Source organism: Dioszegia hungarica (assembly GCF_025882075.1).
Source record: "Dioszegia hungarica strain PDD-24b-2 chromosome Unknown MKK02contig_25, whole genome shotgun sequence".
Taxonomy (NCBI): domain Eukaryota; kingdom Fungi; phylum Basidiomycota; class Tremellomycetes; order Tremellales; family Bulleribasidiaceae; genus Dioszegia; species Dioszegia hungarica.
Genome location: NW_026515779.1, coordinates 652,221 through 671,118, shown reverse-complemented (window position 1 = coordinate 671,118; position 18,898 = coordinate 652,221). Strand labels below are relative to the sequence as shown.

Genomic DNA, 18,898 nt, shown 5'->3' with positions numbered 1-18,898 from the left:
GTCTCGAGCTCCTCCAGGAACACGAGGGGACTGTCATCCCACTGCTTCTCGAACGCAATGCCGCCCTTTCGTACCTCCTCCGCAGTCACCCAGGGTCCAACCTCGTCCAGCAAATCTTTGGCGATCCGGATCACGCCTTACATCCCTCCCTCTCGACCGCTGTTTCGTCTTCTCATCCTCTCTACATCCTTCTCACATCTACGGACGATCAACGCCGGCACGCATGGCGTCATATCGAGTTCGGATGGCTGCCCTTACATGTCCTGTCGAGGAGCAAGGAGGGGGATCTGATGGCAGTGGAAGAAGGGCAGGGGCGGAGCAACCTAGCTCGTCTGCTCGACTCGGCTGAGCTGTACGCGGCGAAGGAGGGACAGGATGGCGGGCGGTGCCTGGAACTCATCCTGGACATACTGGGCGACCCCCCGCTGGATCGGGTCGTTCTCGCCCATCTCGCTGGGGTCGTACCGAGATTGACGGTGGTGTCTGCCATTCGGAACGGATCAAAGCGGAGCATTCAGCTACCCGTCGACTACGCGCCCACCATCGCCCGGGCTCTCTTCCTCTGCTCGTCAGAGGTGATCGACTCCAGACTGGCGTTTCCCGCCGCTCAGCGGCTCGTCCAGCCCTTCCTGCCCCACCTTCCCCCTGATTCACCATATCATGCCGCCTTCTCCACTGCATCACAAGCGGTCCCCTCACTCCCTACCGCCGGCGACGCGGACTCCCGCCGCCTCTCCCGCCTCCTGTCCGCCGCCTCGTCCGCAGCCTCATCCGCATCCTCGTTCAAGTCATCCCCCTCCGCCCTTGTCCACAGCGCCACTCCCGCCGATCTCATCCAGATCCTTGCGCCCTCCCTATACGCCCTTCTCGCGACCGCCCCGGTTCCACTACTGGACATACCGACCCTGGCGAATCCCACACCTGATAGCCAGGCCTCGGCGTGGGCGGGCAAGGTGTACACATCCAATGCGTTCAGAGAGAGGGAGGAGGCAAGAGTGGGGTTGGGAATCAAGGGGGCCAAGATTGGGGGACTGGCGGTATTGAGTGGGGGAAGCTCGGCTGGCGGGTTGGGAGTCGGAAATGGTGCTGGCACGGAGGGGCAAGGGAGGCTGTCTAGGCCGGCTAGTCGGCATGTGGATGATTATGTGAGATGATACAGTGGGGAACTTCAGTTCGAGCTCATCGAGCTCACGCCATACTGAAGGTTACGAGGCCGTCTCACGTCGCTGCGGCACTTTACAGATGCGTCTGAGACGAGAGCTCAAGTCCTACCCAATCAATATAATCGCCGTGCAAGGAAACATAGTGCTACAAAGTCTGCAGCGACCATCCGCCACCTCCCCCACTCCTCTCCTTCCGTTCCGTCGGAACACCTCTCGGCCGAAACCCTGACTGCAGAACGCCACCACCTCCGCTTGCGTCACACGCCACCTCATTCCGCCGGCTTCTTTTCCTTCGTTGACGAGAGGATCACGATTCGTACTGCGCCAAACGCCGTCTTACTGCGATGTCAGCGGCGCTCCTGTCTCGGGAAGTCCGACGGTGCGGAAATCAAAGCCGAGGTATGAATGGATGAAGATTTTCAACTCACGCTCAGCGACTTCCTGCTGCAAACGAAGGGTCTCCTCCTGCGCGAGCTTGAGCTTGAGGTCTTTGATGTTGGAGGATTCTTCAAGTGATGAGAGGTGTTCTGGGGATCAGCAATGCATCACCTCACATGAGATTTTGACTTACCCTTCCGCTTTGCTCTGAACGTCCGCGCCGAGATCCTGTTCCTGACGCGCTTCCTCTCCCTTGCGCTGAGAGCGCGATACGCCTCCACCTTCATGCCCCAGATGACCCCGTCTCGCTCCACTCCCTCTGGCACGTCCGGCTCATGCTCGCTGTCATGCTCCTCGGCCGAGTCGAGCGAGTCGAGTCGCCGCTTTCCGACGCGCTTGGGGGACTGCTGAGGGGTGTGGTTGATCGAGTTGATGGGGGATGGAGAGTGGGTGAGCTGGTTGTCGACGATGCTGAGGGAAGCACGCGAACCGGGTTGACTTGCTCGGTCGGCGGATGGGCGGTGAGGGTAGGGATGAGGAGGGAGGGGTGCCGAGTAGCTGGATGGAGGGATGGATTGTTGCTGGTTCAAGAGGAGGGAGGTGGCGATGGACGAGTTGTAGTTGAAGGGTGGGGTATAGTACGAGGAGGGTCCAGCTTCGGCGTTGCGGTTGTATGGCAAGTCGCCGGCGGTGCGGTTGTAGGAAGGGACGGACGAGCTTTGCTGCATGGGCGGGGCGACATGCTGAGGAGCAAAACCGAACGAGTTGAAGTTGGGTTGCTGGACGCCGCTCGACCCATGGAAGGTGAAGGGCATCGACGCGTTCGATTCTGCTCCGCCTTGGTCCGTCCTGATCCCTTCCTCCACCTTGCCCCATCCTGATCCAAAGTAATCCTGCCCTTGTGCCTGCCCCTGCTGCTGTCCCTGTCCCTGCCCTTGCCCTTGCTGCTGCGAGTTGTGGTGAATCGCCGAAGCTCGAGGAGTGAGAGCGGCGAAAGGGGTGTTGAGATTGAGCCACTCCGACATGCTGGCAGTAGGCGAGAAGGCGGGAAGAACAAAGTTCTGGTAGAGGTAGGATCCCCAAGCTGGGACTGATGCCTGCAGATCATTAGCATTTGTGATTGCGCCGATGGCCAAGCGATTTGGAGGACTCACCAATCGCGATTTAGTCTCTGCGTCCATAGGCTGCTCCTGAGGGTTCATAGTAGCAACGATACTCATTGCAAGAGTTGTTGGATAGACGATAAAAGTTGTGGGTGCTCCGGCGAGACTTTCGAGGTATATAAAAGGCTGACCAAGATGTGGTAAAGCGGGGCGATGTGAGTCAGCCGGCGGTCAAGTAGATGTGGAGGCGGAGTTGCTGATCCCTGTGTGTCGCCGAGGCGCGGGGATTGGGTGGAGCAGTCGGGCGGTTGGCTGTTGCTGAGGGCGCCGAGCGGGTATGTAAGATATGGGCGCCGAGAGGAATCGGGAGCGACAAGCGAAAAAAGCAGATCTGCGCCGAGCCGAGCGAAATCTGTGTAGATACAGTACAGCTAGATTATCTACGCGATGATGACTGAGCTAGCGAACTTTCTAGTATCTCGGTGATGTGGGGTGTGGCGGGTGAAGACAGATGCACGCTCTGTCTTTTTAGTCATTGACTCCCGCAAAGACCGACTGCCGCCTGGGTGGGGTAACCGAGACTGAGTAAGACTTTCTTCAGCTCCGCGGCGGCGCGGAGAACAGGACCGCAAAGGGTTCCGATCGCGCTTCCGGCAGCCAAGACGCCACCGCCTGACAGTGCTGTGCACGCCGTTACGCTGTCCCTGTACCGTGGCTTCCATCGGTCCCCGAAGCGAGGCAAGCTTTGCGCAGAGTGAATCAGCTGAAACGCCTCGGCACGTCATTGCCGTTACGAGAAAGGAGTCGGATAGGCCTCACGTGGCAAAACGGCCGTAGTGCGCCCCCCGCGGCGCCGGCGGTTAGTCACTTGCGGAATGATGACCTCGGGCGCCGGATGCAAAGTTACGCAGGAAAAGGCGAGTTTGGCAGTGTTAAGCGAGCATGGCTCGGTCACCGGCCGTCGGAGGGGCATCGATAAGGCTTGCTCAAGCTCGGATCCGGGTGGCGAATATCGCAAGGAGAAGCTTGCGGTAGCGTGGGATCGCAGATCGGTCCGAGTGGGATCTAGGTCTTGCAGCGGCTACACACTGGCTGCACGGCCCGCCGGAGGCTCGCAAGCGCTTCAGCAAGGATTCCCATTGGAATGCTGAAGGTCCGTCGGAGCTTCTGGGTCTAATCTTATGCCCGCAGTCCTTGGCACCAGTCAGGCATCTTGATGCATGCATATGAGGTCCGTAAGAGTGGAGGTGGAGGTTGCTCATGCATTCCGTTGGAAACACTGTGTGCTCGGTCCTGGGTATCGAGCCTTGCATCGACATGTCGGAGGCGAGCTATGAAGGTCGGTCAGAGGTGTTTCGGAAGAAAGGCTACTAATAAGGCCTTCTGCCCGGACGCACAGATAATTACCCTCAACGTTCAACAGAGATCTGGCATGGGTAGTGCGCACTGATGCGCAATGACCTCTCGTCGCAGGGTTTATATATTTCTGAAACTGCCCAAACTTCTTAGCCCCCGAGTTGGAAACATACAGATGACTTTCTCGCCTTTTACTAGAAAGACCCGTGTTGTCGGCTCACATGGGGGCGTTCAATTTCTTCCTCAGACCTATCTGGTCCACACACATATAACCTATACTTTTTGCTTTTTGCTCCTTGAGTCTTGGCCTAAACCGATAGGACATGGCTTTCCGGACGCTCCTGTCTCACTCACATCGTGCATGTATGTCCCTGCGTGAGCTGATACCTCGAGAAGTGTGACAAAGATGCCAAAAAGACGACCAGCTGCAAGAGGCAGGGTTTTGATCCCGCTAATGGCTTTGGACGCGACGCGCCGGATTCTCGTAAAGGCATTCAAAGTCAACCTCAAACGTCAAGATGGTGTCTATGCATTCCTCGTTCATTCCATCTACCTTCAGGACACTGGCAGCTCTATATTTGATACACAGTCCGGCATCCCGACGCTCATTCACACTTCCTCAGGTCAAGGATCCAACAAGCTCCACATTTCGCTGGCTTTGAGTGCGAACCGCTTGACCGCCCCAACTTCCATCTCATCCAAGACCGTGTGCAGAAGGGAGACCATGTCGCTCGAGAACTACACCAAGCTGGAGAAGGTCGGAGAAGGTACGTTCCTGACCCTATCGTGTGATGTCCCCCAGTCATCGGCCGTAAACACTGGCTATCGGGAGGGAGCGGGCGTAAGCAGCAGAACAGACGAAGAAACGAGCGAAGCCTCCCTGTGAGCTGAGGGCAAGCGCTGAATCCGGCAGGGACATACGGTGTCGTCTACAAAGCCAAAGATATCCGGAACAACACCTTTGTCGCGCTCAAGAAGATCAGGCTGGAGGCGGAAGATGAAGGCGTACCGAGCACGTCTATCCGGGAGATCAGTCTGCTGAAGGAACTGAGTAAGGATGATAACATTGTCAAGTAAGTCTGGGTGGCTACTCATGCGACGGCGCGGAGGAAAGGAGAACACAAGCTAATGTTCAGACTGCTCGATATCGTTCATTCAGACTCCAAGCTGTACCTGGTCATGGAGTTCCTGGATATGGATTTGAAGAAGTATATGGATACCGTCGGGGATAAGGATGGACTGGGACCCAATATGGTCAAGGTGAGTCTACTATCATAGCTGAGATCTGCCCTTCTGTGCTATCTTCGGGGCACTCTTGTCGCAACGCTGACTGGCAGAAATTCACATATCAGCTCGTCAAGGGGTTGTACTACTGCCACGCCCACCGCGTCCTGCACCGGGATCTCAAACCTCAGAACTTGCTCATTGACAAGACAGGAAATCTGAAGATTGGAGGTGTGTCCCCCAATTATTCCTTTTTGCTGCTCGGGAACATGCGCTGATAGATAGATTTCGGTCTGGCAAGGGCATTCGGCATCCCCCTCCGTACCTACACACACGAGGTACGCAACGCCTGTCCTGCAGCAATGCAGAGCCAGGGCTGATAATCAAATAGGTTGTCACGCTTTGGTATCGCGCCCCGGAAGTCCTCCTCGGCTCCCGACACTACTCAACAGCCATCGACATGTGGTCCGTCGGGTGCATTTTCGCAGAGATGGCTATGCGCCAGCCGCTCTTCCCTGGTGATTCCGAGATCGACGAGATCTTCCGTATCTTCCGGTATGCCTTCTTCTCCCTCTTGGGCTCTCCTCTTTCTCTTAGCAGGCGCCAGCTGATCCTCAGTGTCCTCGGTACACCAAACGAGTCCAACTGGCCCGGAGTGAGCGCGCTGCCCGACTACAAGGCTACATTCCCCCAATGGAGCGCGACGTCCCTCCGCGCGGCCGTCAAGGGGCTGGACGAGACTGGACTGGATCTGCTCGCTAGCACGCTGGTATATGACCCCGCAGGGCGGATCTCCGGTGAGTCTTCTGGGTGGGGTGTTGCAAGTGGAGGAAGTAAGGGGTCGAGCTGACTATCCAGCTAAACGCGCAATGAACCATCCGTACTTTGCCTCGGCGGTCGGTCTCATCTAGGCGTAGCGTTTCTGTGGTCTTTCCGAGCTTCTCTTCTATTCATACCTTTCCAGGTGACTTGATCCGGTACCTTCTGCACATGTATCTCATACACAGCCCAAACAGCGATAATCTGGCACGCTCACGCAACCCTGGTAGCTAGCTGTTGCTTCACACTGCCCGTGCATGCTAATCAAGGTTACAATACACCCTAGCCTAGCAACATCTATCCCTGGTACTCGTCCGGGCCAATCATGACTGTTTTGTTAGCTTAATCCCTATGATCGTTTCCGCGGAATGAAAGATGGTGAGCAGCTCACGTTCAGGCCTGACTCGCTTGTCAAACTCCTCTGCGGTGATCTTGCCGGAATCCAGCGCGGACTGCTTCAAGCTGCAAGCGTCAGCTTGATGTTCACTTGGCCATACCTGTGAGACTATGAACTCACGTCAAACCCTTCTTGTGCGCATTCTTGGCGATGGCAGCCACATCATCATAACCCAATACACTGTTCAAGCAAGTCGCCCTGATCCGTCAGTTAATCTTCCCTCGTCGCGTTGGCAGACCACTCACAACATGAGCGATTCATTCATGATCTTGTCAATCCGGCTCTCGTTCGCCTTGATGCCCACCACACAGTTCTTGGTAAAGCTCCTGCTTCCGTCCGCGAGGAGTCGGATGGACTGGAGGAGGTTCTTGATCATGACGGGCTTGAAGACGTTGAGCTCGAATTGACCGTATGAGCCAGCGATGGAGATGGTGGTGTTGTTGCCCATAACCTGCGCAGCGACCATCGTGAGGGCCTCGCATTGCGTCGGGTTGACCCTGCAGCTTTAGTGCACTCCTCAGTGGCGTGTGGCGAAGGGGCTCACTTTCCAGGCATGATACTCGATCCCGGCTCGTTTTCTGGCAATTCGAGCTCTCCGAGACCGCATCGTGGTCCGGATCCGAGGTATCGGATATCGTTGGCGATCTTCATGTAGGATACAGCGACGGTGTTGAGTGCTCCGGAGGCCTCGACGAGGGCATCGTGGGCCGCCAATGCCTCGAACTGCTGGATCAGTTTCAGTGCCAATGCGGCTCGGTAAGCTGCACTGACCTTGTTTGGGGCAGTGATGAACTCGTAGCCGGTGATCTTGGAGATCTCCGCAGCGACCTTCTTGTCAAAGCCCTTGTACGTGTTCAGACCCTGCACGTCAGCTCAGTGCGAAGAAAGTTCCGTACGGAACAACACACAGTGCCAACAGCGGTTCCTCCCTGCGCCAACATGCTCAGGTTCTTGATGGTCCCCTTGACCCGCTCAATCCCCCGCTCGACCTGGCAGACATACCCCGAGAACTCCTGTCCAAGAGTAAGGGGAGTCGCGTCCTGCAGATGTGTCCGGCCAATCTTGATGATGTGCTCGAACGACTTTTGCTTCTCCAGGAGTGCGGCGTGGAGCTCTTCCATAGCTGGGATGAGCTGCGAGTTGATCTCGACCACAGCGGCGACATGCATGGCGGTAGGGAAGCTGGACAATCAGCTTCATGTTCCCAGTTCTGGGGAGAGGCAGCTCACGTATCGTTGGAGCTCTGGCTCATGTTGACATGGTCGTTGGGGTGGACCGGCGTCTTGCTCCCCAGCTCTCCGCCCATAATCTCGATAGCCCGGTTCGAGATGACCTCGTTGACATTCATGTTGGTCTGCGTGCCCGAACCGGTCTGGAAGACGACGAGCGGGAATTCATCGATGAGCTTGCCGGAGATGACCTCGTCCGAGGCCTGCGAGATGGCATTGGCAAGCTCAGGCTTGAGACCGTAGCCCTGGTTGACGTGTGCTGCGGCCTTCTTGAGGACACCGAAGGCTTTGACGAGAGGTGGGGGCATGCGCTCGGTCGGTCCACCTGGCGGGTCAGCTAACTCCTGAGGCGGGTGGAGCGCAACGGACCAATGTCAAAGTTGATCAGACTCCGCTGGGTCTGAGCACCCCAGTATCGATGAGCAGGCACCTCGAGCCAGCCGAAGGTGTCCTTCTCCTTCCTGATCTTTTCGGCCATGGTTGCGGATGCGGAGAATGTGCGGACGGCAGAGGTAGTAGCGGATGGGATGCGGTGGGCAGAGAGCTGCCAAGTGAGCTAGAAGTCCCTGTTCAGACTGTGCTGGGCATGCTAGCTCACGCTTGTGGCCGATCTGAGAGCTGTACGAGCGAGCATCTATATCAGATATGTGTGAGAAGAGAAAGAGGGGTGAGGGTCAGCTGCCTTATTGTATGAATGTCTCGGTTGTGAGCAGCAACCGAACTCTCCATACCTCGTCGGACAAATTCGGATTTTTCGGCCGGCCGCTGAATTTGATCACGTGCCGAATTGAAACTCTCGTAATCCCGCGGCGAAATCGGCATGGACGCGACGACGCGCCTGAATTGAGCACGGTTCTGTTCCTTCGTTCCCTTTACTTGTGCTGTTGTACGTCTTCCTAGCGATTAGCATCCTCTGACTCATCTCTTGCTGCCATCTTGGATACGATTAGATCTGAAATCTGGGCGTGTTATGACTTCTTCGGCTCGTATGGAGTCGCCCTCACCCCCACGGTCAGCTCATCTCTCTTCGTCATACTGTAGGGAAAGCGAGCTGACAAATACAGACTCAAGGCTACTCGTACATACGGTCGGCAACGCCCTCGCGCTTCCTCTCCTGACTTCGGTAGCTCATCATCATCATGGCAGACCCTGTCCTCCTCGCCCATGCCCAGCTCCTTCCTCGTCACGCCACCCTTATCGCCAGTCCGGTCCTCGAAACGGTCGCGCGTCGAGGTCTTGGTCAACGATGACTCTGGGCACGCCGGAAAGTTCCTCGACGATGAGGAAGAGACTGTCGAAAGAAAGGTGGCGGTGAAGAAGGAGAATGTCCCGCCTGGTGGAGCAAAGGCAGGTCTGGGGGGAAAGCAGAGCAGCCTGAAGGGATTCTTTGCGCCGCTACCTCGACCCAAAGCCAAGCTGCCTCTCCGACCAGCCACTACTGTATCCTCGCCAACATCCGCGCCAGGCCCATCCTCCCCCTCATCATCATCAAACCAGCCGCAGCCCACATCATTGTCTCGCCAAACCCTCGCACCATCAACAGGTCTCCAGCAAAGCCACCTCACCCACCTCCCGCTGCTCCAGACATGCAAGACGTGCAATATGACGTACGTGCGCGGAGACGAGGACGATGCTGTCCATGCTCGCCATCACGGACGCGTTATGCGAGGTATACCCTGGGACGGTCTAGGCAGGGGGAAGAGCTCGGCGAAGGGGAAGGACAAGGCGGATAAGGGATGGAGGGAGGTGCAAGAGGTCTCTTTCGGGAGTGGCGTGCATGTAGGGAAGGGGAGGGTAGTCGTATGTAATGGGTCCTGGGGAGGCGTAAAGGTGAGCTTGAAATTGCCAAGGCGTTGTGTGCGAGCCAAGCTTATGATGTAGCTCGAAGATATCCTCCAGACCGTCGACCTGTCCCTCTCGTCCCCTCCACTCCCTCCCTCCATTCTCGACCGGTGCCGCATCTTCCTCTTCTTGACATCCTCTCCACCTCCTCCTCGACCGACAGCATCAGGCAGACTCCGCCCAGATATGCTGGCCAAATCCAAATCTGGTCGATCAGCGAGCGGCGGGAACACCGAGCGCATTGTCAGCGTTGTCGTCGCGCAGGGCATCAAGTGGGCTATGCGAGTCTTGAAGCCGGAGGAGGCGGACGAGGATGTCAAGGTGGTAGACAGTGGTGGAGGCGTGATGTGCGAGTGAGTCATGTCGCTCATCTCCTCTCATGCCTAACTGACCTCAGCCCTACACCGCTCGATACCCCACTCGGCATACACCGCCTCTATACTATCCCAAGCTATCGCTCCCTCGGTATCGCTCAGTCCCTCCTCGACGCCTCGCGCGAGCATACGGTGTATGGCTGCTCATTCGACCCGACCCGGGGTGAGGTGGCGTTCAGTCAGCCGACGGAGAGTGGACGGGCGGTCATGGAGAAGTGGGGAGGAGGGGCGGTCAGGGTGTTTGTGGACGATGAGAGTCAGATCTGAGAGGGGTTCCGAGGCGGAATGGGGCGTAAAGGGGAGTCTTGGAGAGGTTCATCGGGCTTATTTCTCTCATCTTCATGCCATGCACCATGCTTATCACGTATAGCGACCTCGATCTTCGAGCTGGATGCAGCGGGCCCCTCACTCTGATGCGGCCTCAACTAGCGCGCAACCTCGCCTCGGTGTATGAGAGGTAGAGCGAGCATTTCGTATGGACCCTTTCAGTCCCACTCTGATTGTACTCATTCTAGGGACGCTGGCCCAGCGGTCGCGCGAGGCTCTTACCCATCTACTGACATGCACTTGCGCGCTGACAAGCTTACGTATCTGCTCTTGGTTGCATTCGGTCTATCAAACCAAAGTGACCTGGGTATCTGGCCTTTATGCCGACCCGCCAACAGCCGGCGGATAGCTGAATTGGCGCCCCCACTCCTACACAAGCGGGACACGGAGCGATGAACCTGGAGGCTGCGTGGCTGAATGATCCCTTCGCGATCGATTATGACACGTGAAGGATCCTAATCCTTTGTGTCACCACGTGCTGAAGCGGTGTAATTGTCTAAAGACAATGGGGAATATCGAGCGAGCCCCTGACCCCTGGAAACACTAGCGCTCATAAAGGACTTCCAAATGTGTTGCACCGCAATTGCGGGGTATAAGTAGGCCGCTCAGACTCAGTTCTATTTCGACATCACCTCTCATCCTACTACTTACTACCCACAAGAAACCAACATCCGATCAAATCAATGAGCATGACCAAGGCCAGCGACATCAGGCAAGCTGGGCGGCTGTTGGCATCGCTCAAGCGGGAGACCGAATTCCTGTCTGCGCTTATCGACTGTGTCGACTTTGATTCCGTGGACGCCGACCAGACAAAGATCGAAATTCTTCCGCGAGGGCGAGACTCGGATGTGAATGGCTTTCGCGCCTATCTCATCGAGTGTGCGTCCAACAAGCCCGGTCAGCCAAGTCTGCTCGACGTCGCCACAACGCTCGCTCACCCCGCGAATGCCACTGACGGCACATCTTTCTGGCTGAACGGCCTGCGGTCTGTTGCTGCCAGCAAAGCTCATGACATCGCGACGCAATCAGGCTCTGACAAGGTCCCGAGATGAGACCTTTAGTGCTCGCTTTCACCCAGGCTTACACGGACGTACTTTCGTCTGAGTACGAGCACCGGTGAGAAGAGAGCTCCACCTCGCCTCCCTCATGAGATACTGATCGATACAGGCTCTCTGTCGAGCGAGAAAAGGGCGGCCTGTCCCCTTGGAAACACACCTTGTTGGCCCTCTCCCTCATGCGCCAGTCCCGGTCGCCAGCTCACTGGCAGGGCGCCTCCCGCATCTTCAAAGCCTCTCGACAGAATGACTTCTCAGACCAAGAGATGTCGGAGACTCCCACTGACCCGTCCGCCGCGGCTGCCTTCTAGCTTCACTTGTACACTGCTTCATACTGGCTACGTACACATGCACTTGATATTGCGTCCACGAGCTGAATATATAAGGGACGTGGCCTGCATGGAAGAAGGGGAGATTTCGCTCAACTTCTCTCACACTACTTGTATCAAGTGTAAAGAGTGCTTGGCTAACCTACTCACCTGCCACCTGCCTACCTTGTGTTAGAGGGTATCGTCGCAGCCACGGAATCGAGAGGACGCTAGTAGGTGCGTCGTTCAACTGCTTAACTCATCGCGTATACCTGACATCGTACAAGTAGGAGATGTAAATCAGTGCAAAGTTCTGCAAACTCATCGCCTCTCTTACTGGTCCCCAGCCAGGCGGATGTGGACCGAATATTCAGACTTTATCGAGTAGGTCCAGTACGACGCGAGCCCTTACAGATTTGGAAAACAGACTTTAACAGCGGATGCTGGGGTCAAGTTAGGCAATGGCGAGGAGCGGTCTGTATTTTGTGAATTTGGCCATATGGTTTACGTCAAAGCGTGCGGAGCGAGAAGCGGAGCGGCCTCGGGCGGCGCGGGGACCTGGCGAGACCTCCAACGACCCAGATCTGTTTGACGACTTCACACCCAGACACGGGTCGAGGTTCTCGAACGTGAATCAAGGGGAGCGGTCATCATACACGTCTGGCAAACGTGGTGATACAGGAGACTAATGAAAAGAGCACTTATACTGTGTAAAGGATGTTCCATTGTATACACTCCCCCTTACTCTGTTGAACGGATGATCCTGCGACTGATGGTCGCGCCCGCTGTTAGGGGCGTGAGGTGCCCATATCGTATGGCGGAGACGTTGACTCTCGCTCAATTACAGTCACTCATCTGCAAGCAGAGATGATGCACTTCTTCAAATTTGCCACCCTGGTAGCCCTCCTCCTCAGAACGACAAGCGCTCAAACCAGCTCAGTCACCAATCGGATCGAGATCGTCAAGGATCTTCAGTTCCAGCTCATCGGTGATGCCGCACAAGGGGCGAAAGCTCAGAAAGTGGCTAGCGATGGACGAATCACCGGTCCAGCCACTATCGTACTCGACGGCCTCGCCGGCGGATCTGCGTACAAGGTGAAGATATGGGACAAAAGCAGGGATCCGCATGTATATGTTCACGAGGTGAGATCTGCGTTGACTCGCTGCGACGCATGCAAGTAGCAATGAAGTGGCTGATGAGTCCCAGTGCAACTTCATCGCTCCCTTTACCGGCTTCCAGACCACCGACTGGTACACGAATATCAGATCCCACAGAAGTTCGGATGCGGGTGGGCCGCTAGTCATGGACTGCGGTCAGGATCAGCTTGATCCGGAAAGCGGACCTTACCTCACTCTGTACCCAGACGGAGTGAAGTTACGGTTGGACAAACGGCCAGGTCTTGAACTCTTCGATGGTGCCACTATCGGCTCCTTCGACAAAACGACCGAGCATATATCAGGGGCGACGTTCAAGGGTGTCGCATACATGAAGTGGCCATGGGATAATATCGGGTTTACGGTTATTACCCAGAGGTTCAGTTACAGTGTGAGTAGCGTGCAGGAGCTGAGTCTGATGGCCGATATCGTCGAGTACCAGCTGAATGTGTGCAGTGCGTGGTCGGCACTCGTGATGGACATGACCAAACCAAGGATGTTGTATTCTGCATTCGAGAGGACCCGGTACCTGCTGATCAGGACAAAGACTCGATTGGAGCGACGTGGCCGATCCAGGATAATGTAGGCGTCCGATGTAAGAGGGCCTAGGCCTTTGCTCTTCTAGCTGTAAGATTTGATACCGAGTACAATGTAACAGCGAGCTGGTCAAGCTTATGGTGGCGCATTGCAGACGTGGCACTGCGGGAGCTGTGGAGGAGCTCGTCAAGGTCTCATGGGCCGCCTCATAGGTGAGAAAAGTTCTGATCCCCGACGGCGATGCAGTGTCACTCATCGCTGTGTCACCGCTCGTCCTCTCTCAAGCTTCCTGACCGTTGCGCAGTCGGAGAAGGGAAGGCGATGGAAAGTCGTCGATACACCCACGCGTATAATGTCCGCACATGCCAACGGCCAGCCGCCACACTTGGCAAATCTGAAACAGGTCCAAAATCGGTCAGCCAAATTCTGAAACACACCCCGCATCACGCTGCCGTAACGCCGCGCCTTGGGGCTCAACGACGTCAGAGATGTTTCTCGATCGATCTGTAAGGCGTGTCCGATGCTGACCTGTATCACACACCCTCACAGCTAGGGCGGATCGATGAGTCAACCACCGTGCCGCCCTGTATCAACGCGGAACCCGCCTGAGCCACACTTGTACCTGATGACGTCTCGCAGGCTCTGGGCTGTCAGGGCCCTGATCGGATTCCAGCGATCTCGAGGGGTATATAGTCTCGGCTGATCGCCCTTTCCCTCGCATAACAACACTCATAACCACCACCACACTCAACACTCCACTACCTACCACCACCCCTACCAAACACACAACCCACAACAATGTCTGCCCAGACCGAGCCCGGACACACTTCTGCCGACCACATGAAGGCTGACGGTACCCCCGACATGCGCTTCAAGGAGGTCAGTCCTGTTCCTCTAGTTCACCTCCCGTTTCTTCTCCTGCCTCATCCTCCATTTGTATATCGCTCTACGAGATCACCAGCTGATAATGCAGAACGGAGGTGGTGAGCATGGCAACCAGGGCGGTCGTCTTTCCGGCGGTTTCGAGGAGGACGGAGACGGAACTTCCAGGCTCGTCACCGAGGGTTCAGGCGAGGACGCGACGTACAAGCCCTCCGCACACGGTGGGAAGAAGGAGGATGGAACCGACGACAAGCGTGAGTGCTATCACGACCTGACAACCAAGGTGAACTTGGTGCTGACTGTCAGGCATGAGCTCGGAGCACGGCTTTGGCGGTGACAAGGAGGCAGCGTCCGAGGCTGGCAAGAAGGGTGGATCGGCCAGCTACGAGAACGGCGGTCTTACCCAGTAGGGCGGGTAGCTAGCTAGCCAAGGGGGATAGTAGTCGAAAGAAGTCAATATGAAAGAAGTTCACCAACCTCTGGCTTGTTCTGCCTAGCGCCCCTACCTTCTGGCGGGCCAGATTTATCCGCCTGCCCGCCTACCGACCTCTCAGACCAGTTGTACTGTTAATCATAAAAGTACATGCAAACCAGCAATCTATATACCGTCTGACCCATCCCTACTCCGCTTCCGCCCCAACCGACGGCTTGATCTCCTGACCCAACTTGCTCTTCCTAGGCTTCGGCTTCGGCTTGACCGGCTTGACCCCACCCGCTCCCGCTGCCGCACTCCCTGCCGCTGACCCCGCCGCAGCCCTCTTCTTGCCCTTCGCCGCCGCGCCTGTCGCCGCCCCTGCCGACGCGCCGGCCGGACTCGCAGCTACCCCACTCACACTCCCCTCCTCTCCATCCCTATCGCCCATCTCGGAGTCGTCATCCCCCTGTGTCTGCGTCTGGGTCGGCGTCAACTGAAGTACCGACTCGCTCGATATCGCCTGGTCGAGCTTTGGGCGTACTGCCCCGGCACCAGCCGGGAGAGCAGAGTCCGAGAAGAGGGGTGCGGACGATGCGGCTGCAGACGCGGAGGCGGCAGAAGCGGCGTTTCCGGCCTTCTTGGCGGCGCGTTGGATCTCTTTGGCATCGCGGTCGGCTTGGATGAGGCGGCCGAGCTCGGATGGCGGGCCTGAGTGGATCAGCTAAAGTTCCGCAGGTATGCAACGCCTAGCTGATCGTGCGCTCGCAAGTCAAGGGTAACATTTGTGGAATATAGAACTTACCTCGATTCCAAGTCTTGTAATGTAATGTCCCGCCCCCTATGCCCCGCAGAGTCGACGCACCCCGCTTCCACGTCCTGACTTTCTCTTTACGCGGGAATGGGCCGGTATCACCGCCGTTTGGCGGGGCGAAGAACTGCGTGATCTGCACTCATCAGTATTCGGATCCCTTCTGGATTTGTCCGTCGCGACAGGTGATGCGCCCAGCGGAGAGAAGGGGTTGGATAGAGCCGAGTCAGAGAGGGGAAGGAGAGGGCAACGAGATGAAGACCATGAGCAGGTACTGGATGCAGGATGGAACTTACCCTTGGGAAAGTGCCGAGCGCGAACTTGGGCCCGACGATGGGGTTGAGAAACACCGGGAAGCCCAGCTTGGCAGCGTCGGCTCGCTCGAACGGGGGTGAGTCGGCTCGAGGTAAGTCTAGCATATCAGCGCAAGCTTTTATGACCGTATGACCGGCAGAATCGACGAAGCTATGTGGCAGTCCAGAAGAAGAGAGACATGGAGGGGACATACCGAGTGGTTCGGGCGTACCGCCCACACTGGCCATACCCGCTAAGGACGGCGAGCCCTCCTGCGACCCCGGCTCGAGCTGGGATTCGGCCTTGAGTCCCGCCAGACCCCTATATGATCAGCTTGGAGCACGAACGTCAATATCATGTACCCGAGAGCTGAGACCTACTTCTTCTGCCCCTTGCGCCAGTTCTTCCCCGGCCCTGGCCCATCCGCCACTGCCCGCCTCTTCGAATGCTTCTTGACCGGCGCAGTCATCGGCGCCTCTTCTACCAGCTTGCCCCTCTCCACATGGTCCTCCGCCGCCCCCGGCCGAGGTGAGGGGACGCTGCTCGTTTCGCTCGCGCGATCGGGCGGGCCCGAGTGAGAGGCGGATACAGAGGAAGGGACGAGCCAGTCGTATGTCTTTCGCTGGCCTGGGATTTTGAGGGATACGCCTCCCGTTCCTGTACTTGGGCCAGGCATCGATGCACCAGCTCCAGCACCAGCTCCTGCCGACGAAGCAGCAGCAGAAGCAGAAGCAGATGACGGCTTCTTCCCCCCTCCTCCCGCTCCCACGCCATGAGCTACCTTGGCCCGCTTCGCCGGCTTCTTGGCTTTACTTCCCCCGCTCCGGTAGCTCGCATCCCGCTCGAGGTACTCTTCTTCGACATAAGGGATAGAGGCGATATCCATGTCGAGGTCGGGCTCGTCCTCTGAAGAAGAGTAGTCGGCTTTTTCAGCGAGGGACTGGCGTGAGAGTTTGAGGGTGATAGGGGGCGGAGGGGAGAGAGAGGAGCGTTGGCTTGTAGCTGTAGGTGCGTGAGGACGGGAGGGGCCCGCGGAGGACGTCTCGGTCGGAGGCTGGAGGACGGAGGGGCGGAGCTGTTGGATTAGCTTATGCTCCATTTGATGGGGATAAGTTCGACGGAGAGACCAGTGAAATGGGAAGGAGGACATCGTGTCGCGTCTTCCTGAGCACAGGCAGTAAGGGGATAGCTTACGGTGATGCGTAACGGATGACCCGTACTCGCCGTAGTACTCCCGCTCGGACCCCTCGCATGCGCCGACCGGGGCGAAGCTGACGCTCTCGACGCCGAAGCTGAAGCTGAAGCAGTGACGGGGCTCGAAGGCGTCGCTCGCCCCTTTGCGCGACTGGAGGACGCGGCGGCGGCGGTGGCGGCGTTACCACGCCGGGGTGTGGTCGTTGTGGATGTGGGCGGGCGCTCAGAGTCGGATTCTTCAGAGTCGGTAAAGTCGTTGAGTTGGAAGACCATTGTGAGTGGGAGGGTAGCGGAGGGGGATTAAAAAGGATCAAGAGGAGTAGGAACAGCTGTTATGCTTGGGCTGGAGGAGGCGGGACAAGGAAGAAGGGGCGAGGGTGAAAAGGCGAGAGGTAGGCGGGGCACGGGGAAAGCGGAAAGGGTGATTAAGAGGCTGGGCAAAATGGGGTCAGGATGATGCAGCTCAGCAAGTCGGAAAGTGGCGCCTTTGTCCGCCTGGGTCTTCCAGGAACAAGTTCTAGCATAGCATGCGCGCAGCGGTGACGTTTGAGACCTCTGATGCCTGACACGAGCTGCCTGATGCGCATGTATGCATCCTCACTAATCACAGATCTAGATGTATATACAAGATGCCAACAACTTCCTTAGCCTTCAGTACAGATACTCAGCTGCCTAGCTCAGCCGCTAATTCCTACCGGTAGAAACCCTGGTTACTCCCTCCCTGCTGCCCATACTGGCCCCCACCACCATACTGCCCTCCACTCTGCTGTCCCTGGTAACCCTGCTGACCACCATACCCACCTCCCTGCCCATGATTCTGCTTTCCTCCACCCATCACGCTGTTCAACATCCCGCCCAGCCCCCCTCCGCCTTGCTGGTGTTGTCCCCCATGCTGGTTCCCACCTCCCATGACGCTGCTCAGCATCCCTCCAAGCCCACCCCCACCTCCTCCGCCGTGAGACTGCCCGTACCCGCCCTGGTTGTGCTGCTTCCCGCCGCCCATGACGGAGTTGAGCATCCCGCCTAGACCCCCGCCGCCATCGCCGCCACTGGACATGAATGGCGGTGCGCCCGAGGGCTGGCCATACGATGAGTGACCGGAGTTACCGTAGTTGTTGTTGAGGTTGTTGCCGTATCCGCCAGAATTACCGTGCTGCTTGTTGCCCTGTACTGTCAGCGAATGATCAGGGGGCAAGAGGCGCAGGTGAAATGAAGACTCACGCCGAGGAAGCTGCTGGCGAGCTTACCGACCATAGCAGCCGCGCCACCGCCACCACCACCAGAGTGTCCCCCATACCCCTATACAGTCAGCATCCGCCCCCTTCTCACCCAGATCAGCCCGAGGGAGAGAAAAGAGACTCACCCCTCCACCGCCATACCCCCCACTGTTATGCTTCCCCCCACCCATAGAACTCTGCAACATGCTCATAGCCACATTCGTGCCCATCCCCCGCTCACCACTTCCGGCCCGTACGCCCGGTCCCGCCTGGCCATCCACGCTAGGCGAGTGCGGGTACTGCTGCTGCCCGCCGGCGCCGCTAGCGGGAGAGGCGAGGCTCGCAGAGTTCATATAGTCCACTGCAGACCCGTTGTGGCTTCCACCGTCATGACCCACGGCGGACTGGATAGCCTGGACTTGTTCAGGTGCGGCCTGCCCAACGGGGAGGGACGGGTGCGTCCACGATGTGGTGGGCGGGTTGGTGGATGGGTTGACGTAGAAGAAGGTTTGGTACGTTTGGTCGAATTCCCGGATCCTACTGGGTTAGTCTCATTCAAGCGATGATACATAGCGTCCAGCAGACTACAGGGTCTGAAGAAGCGGGAGACGGATGTTGAGTGGGGAAAAGCATACCAAGGAGGCGGGAGCTCATCCGCTCCGCCCTGTGCACCGCCCGGACCAGAAGGCATCTGGTGCGTCATACCGTTGTTATTGTAGTTGGAGTCCATTGTTGTGCTCGGAGAACTATGTTAGATGGTGAGTAGATGAGGATGAGATGCGGAAGAGCGATGTTGAGGTGGCTATATACGGTCGTCAACC

General features: G+C 57.3%; 8 protein-coding genes across 8 annotated transcripts; 4 read left to right on the top strand and 4 right to left on the bottom strand.

Moving 5' to 3' along the window:
* Positions 1–1,470: 1,470 nt before the first annotated feature.
* On the bottom strand, positions 1,471–2,743 carry MKK02DRAFT_40740 (uncharacterized protein; the record flags this gene model as incomplete). Its single annotated transcript, XM_053091243.1, has 4 exons — positions 1,471–1,502; positions 1,592–1,690; positions 1,735–2,638; positions 2,696–2,743. 4 exons carry the CDS (start codon positions 2,741–2,743, stop codon positions 1,471–1,473), a joined length of 1,083 nt encoding a protein of 360 aa, XP_052942213.1.
* Positions 2,744–4,724: 1,981 nt separating this feature from the next.
* On the top strand, positions 4,725–6,135 carry MKK02DRAFT_20413 (kinase-like domain-containing protein; the record flags this gene model as incomplete). The annotated part of the gene is made up of 8 exons (XM_053086252.1): positions 4,725–4,767; positions 4,914–5,073; positions 5,137–5,260; positions 5,338–5,455; positions 5,510–5,562; positions 5,616–5,779; positions 5,843–6,021; positions 6,083–6,135. 8 exons carry the CDS (start codon positions 4,725–4,727, stop codon positions 6,133–6,135), a joined length of 894 nt encoding a protein of 297 aa, XP_052942212.1.
* A 205-nt stretch (positions 6,136–6,340) lies between these two features.
* Positions 6,341–8,147, bottom strand: MKK02DRAFT_35351 (putative fumarate hydratase; the record flags this gene model as incomplete). The annotated part of the gene is made up of 9 exons (XM_053089156.1): positions 6,341–6,372; positions 6,435–6,505; positions 6,561–6,638; positions 6,686–6,937; positions 6,985–7,163; positions 7,212–7,301; positions 7,349–7,622; positions 7,670–7,994; positions 8,039–8,147. The coding sequence occupies 9 exons, from the start codon at positions 8,145–8,147 to the stop codon at positions 6,341–6,343; spliced, it is 1,410 nt and encodes a 469-aa protein (XP_052942211.1).
* Positions 8,148–8,657: 510 nt separating this feature from the next.
* MKK02DRAFT_40737 (uncharacterized protein) lies at positions 8,658–10,152 on the top strand (the record flags this gene model as incomplete). Its single annotated transcript, XM_053091242.1, has 4 exons — positions 8,658–8,680; positions 8,734–9,499; positions 9,551–9,864; positions 9,909–10,152. The coding sequence occupies 4 exons, from the start codon at positions 8,658–8,660 to the stop codon at positions 10,150–10,152; spliced, it is 1,347 nt and encodes a 448-aa protein (XP_052942210.1).
* A 2,290-nt stretch (positions 10,153–12,442) lies between these two features.
* MKK02DRAFT_40735 (uncharacterized protein) lies at positions 12,443–13,339 on the top strand (the record flags this gene model as incomplete). Its single annotated transcript, XM_053091241.1, has 3 exons — positions 12,443–12,670; positions 12,783–13,121; positions 13,187–13,339. 3 exons carry the CDS (start codon positions 12,443–12,445, stop codon positions 13,337–13,339), a joined length of 720 nt encoding a protein of 239 aa, XP_052942209.1.
* Positions 13,340–14,065: 726 nt separating this feature from the next.
* MKK02DRAFT_40734 (uncharacterized protein) lies at positions 14,066–14,559 on the top strand (the record flags this gene model as incomplete). Its single annotated transcript, XM_053091240.1, has 3 exons — positions 14,066–14,146; positions 14,241–14,403; positions 14,456–14,559. 3 exons carry the CDS (start codon positions 14,066–14,068, stop codon positions 14,557–14,559), a joined length of 348 nt encoding a protein of 115 aa, XP_052942208.1.
* Positions 14,560–14,769: 210 nt separating this feature from the next.
* Positions 14,770–17,133, bottom strand: MKK02DRAFT_40733 (uncharacterized protein; the record flags this gene model as incomplete). Its single annotated transcript, XM_053091239.1, has 6 exons — positions 14,770–15,272; positions 15,367–15,508; positions 15,669–15,784; positions 15,881–15,987; positions 16,047–16,741; positions 16,861–17,133. The coding sequence occupies 6 exons, from the start codon at positions 17,131–17,133 to the stop codon at positions 14,770–14,772; spliced, it is 1,836 nt and encodes a 611-aa protein (XP_052942207.1).
* A 418-nt stretch (positions 17,134–17,551) lies between these two features.
* On the bottom strand, positions 17,552–18,807 carry MKK02DRAFT_40732 (uncharacterized protein; the record flags this gene model as incomplete). Its single annotated transcript, XM_053091238.1, has 4 exons — positions 17,552–18,025; positions 18,082–18,159; positions 18,224–18,614; positions 18,713–18,807. 4 exons carry the CDS (start codon positions 18,805–18,807, stop codon positions 17,552–17,554), a joined length of 1,038 nt encoding a protein of 345 aa, XP_052942206.1.
* Positions 18,808–18,898: the final 91 nt, after the last annotated feature.